The following is a 2,517-nucleotide window of genomic DNA, read 5'->3' on the forward strand; positions in this document are numbered from 1 at the left end:
CTAATATATATATATATATATATATATTTTATCTACGTTAAATTTTCGTGAAACACTAAGTCATTAAATAATCGTTCTAATCCCCTAAAATTTTCCAACATATACGTACCATATACTTTTGTTTTGACAAAAAAAAAAATTTTAATCTACTATAAATAAATGATACATTGTTTTGCAATGTATTTTTTATGTGGTCTAATATCATCACTCCGTTCCCTCCCTCCAATTATAAATGACGTCGATGGGCTCCATCCTTCTCCCCTGGCTGCACTCCTACATCCATCTCCTGCATCCTACACCAAACTCTCCCATAAAGAGAAAGCAAACCAAAGCATGCTGAAGAAGGAAAGCGAAAGCCACCGATCCATCTCCCTCTAAAAACTCCTCCTTTTCCTTCTCCTCTCCACTATCTCTATAACACTTTAATTATCTCCCCTTCTTCTGCTCTCCCACAATCAGCCTAAAATGAAAGCCAGAAGAAAATTAGAAGAGTGATTTATATATATATTTTTTCTCCCTTCTCTTCTTTTATCAGACACCATGGGTAGGTCTCCCTGCTGCGAAAAGGCGCACACAAACAAAGGTGCTTGGACTAAGCAAGAAGATGAACGCCTCATAGCTTACATCAAAGCTCATGGGGAAGGATGTTGGCGCTCTCTTCCTAAGGCTGCAGGTTATTTAAGTAACCTCAAGCTCCTAATCTATACCCTCAAATTCATATTTTTACCTGTGTGGAAGTGTAATTTAGCCTTTTGCCTCTTTTGAAATATCAGTTTTGGCCCTCCTTAAATATTACTATGACATTTTTTGTTTTAGCATCTCCCATACTGGGTTTAGGGGGCAGTTCGCTACTGAAAAAATGTCTGTTATTAATTTGTTTTGTTTTAGCATCTCCCATACTGGGTTTAGGGGGACAGTTCGCTACTGAAAAAATATGTCTGTTACTAATTTAATTATATATTTAGATTTGAGCTTTTTGTTTTATTGTTGTTGTTGCAGGTTTGCTCAGATGTGGCAAGAGCTGTCGTCTACGTTGGATCAACTATCTTCGGCCTGATCTCAAAAGAGGTAACTTTACTAAGGAGGAGGACGAACTCATAATCAAGCTTCAATCCCATTTGGGCAACAAGTTAGTAACTACTTCAAAGAAATTTTTTCATTGATTATATCATTGGATGATAATGTTTTAGACGTAGAAATATATATAAAGTGGCTGAAGATTGGAATTAAATTCCTAATTTGAAATTTTCTTCTTAGAACTTTGTTTTTTAATAGATATTGGCTCAATAAATAGACGTGAAAATTTTCTAGAAAATACATGTGCAAGGAACTTAACATTTTCTTCATTTTCATAAGTCATATTAGGCTTATGATGATGTTGGTCTTGTCCCAACATTAACACTGCACACACAATAAAACTAACTTTTAAACATTAGCTCATGGGAAATGCTACATGGAGAGCACTGCTGTGCCTGGAAGAAAATATGATGAGCCAAAATCAAATGTTTTTTATTGTCAGAATTAGTATTATTATAAAAAAATGTATAATAAAGCTTTGATTCATTTAATTACTCGGTGATTAATCATAAGTTATAATTTCAGGTGGTCGTTAATTGCGGGACAGTTGCCCGGCAGAACAGATAATGAGATCAAGAACTACTGGAACACTCATATCAAGCGAAAGCTCCTCAATTGCAGCATTGACATACAGTCAAATCACTCTATCGTCAAGAGAAAATATTATGTCCGGTCGTCTGCATGTGCAGATGACCAATGGCCGGGCGTCAGGGCTTCCCCATCCGCCACTTCATATGTGGATGAGGTGTATGACGAGTTATCACCGGGCTATTCATCGTCCGCACCTGCGAACGACGGGCACAATATTTTCTCCAACGTCAAGGCTACAACCACCGTCTCATTAAAAACAACAACAACATCGGATGCCAACAGTCAATCCATAATAACAGAAGAAGACGGGTGCAAGAATTTGCATGGGTTACCAGACCTCAACCTTGAGCTCACCATTAGCCTACCTTCAACTTCACGGGTGCCAATTGCATCTAGAGATAATAGTAGTCCATACATGTGCTTGTGTGACAGTTTAGGGTTTCCAAGGGTAGCAATAGCCTGCAGATGTAATATGTTGCAGAGCTGATATTACTTGATGAATTGTGTTGGTGAAATTAATGTATGGCTAAGTCTTGCTACTAAGTGGAAAAGAAATTCTTGGTAGCTATAAATTTATACTAGCACTGTTTGTTGGCTCTACTGTTTCTATGTTGGTGGAGTTATTGAACCTTTTCTGATCTGTTGCTCAATGAATTTAATAGAAAGGGAAAGAAAATCAGAAACAACACTTGTATTAGAGTATTGATACTCATTAGAAAACGTTGAGGCAGAGTTTGCCTGCAGTTTGAATTTACTTTAGATCGGATTTATCAAATTCAGTTAAGTCGATCGCAGTGCGTCAGAGATGAACTTACGAGGAAAGACTAGAAAAATACTTAAATTCGTCTC

The 2,517-nt window shown here is 37.0% G+C and overlaps 1 protein-coding gene across 1 annotated transcript; it reads left to right on the forward strand.

Moving 5' to 3' along the window:
- The first annotated feature begins 274 nt into the window (after positions 1–274).
- On the forward strand, positions 275–2,268 carry LOC110019424 (transcription repressor MYB6-like). The gene is made up of 3 exons (XM_020717069.1): positions 275–673; positions 1,000–1,129; positions 1,603–2,268. Exons 1-3 carry the CDS (start codon positions 541–543, stop codon positions 2,153–2,155), a joined length of 816 nt encoding a protein of 271 aa, XP_020572728.1. The 5' UTR covers positions 275–540; the 3' UTR covers positions 2,156–2,268.
- Positions 2,269–2,517: the final 249 nt, after the last annotated feature.

The sequence above is a fragment of the Phalaenopsis equestris genome, unplaced genomic scaffold (assembly GCF_001263595.1).
Source record: "Phalaenopsis equestris unplaced genomic scaffold, ASM126359v1 Scaffold000055, whole genome shotgun sequence".
Taxonomy (NCBI): domain Eukaryota; kingdom Viridiplantae; phylum Streptophyta; class Magnoliopsida; order Asparagales; family Orchidaceae; genus Phalaenopsis; species Phalaenopsis equestris.

Excerpts from the sequence above, each read along its gene's own strand:
- LOC110019424 (XM_020717069.1), top strand. The coding sequence starts at position 541 with ATGGGTAGGTCTCCCTGCTGCGAAAAGGCGCACACAAACAAAGGTGCT. Across the intron at positions 674-999 it reads CTCTCTTCCTAAGGCTGCAG|GTTTGCTCAGATGTGGCAAG; the intron begins GTTATTTAAGTA and ends TTGTTGTTGCAG. Across the intron at positions 1,130-1,602 it reads CAATCCCATTTGGGCAACAA|GTGGTCGTTAATTGCGGGAC; the intron begins GTTAGTAACTAC and ends TTATAATTTCAG.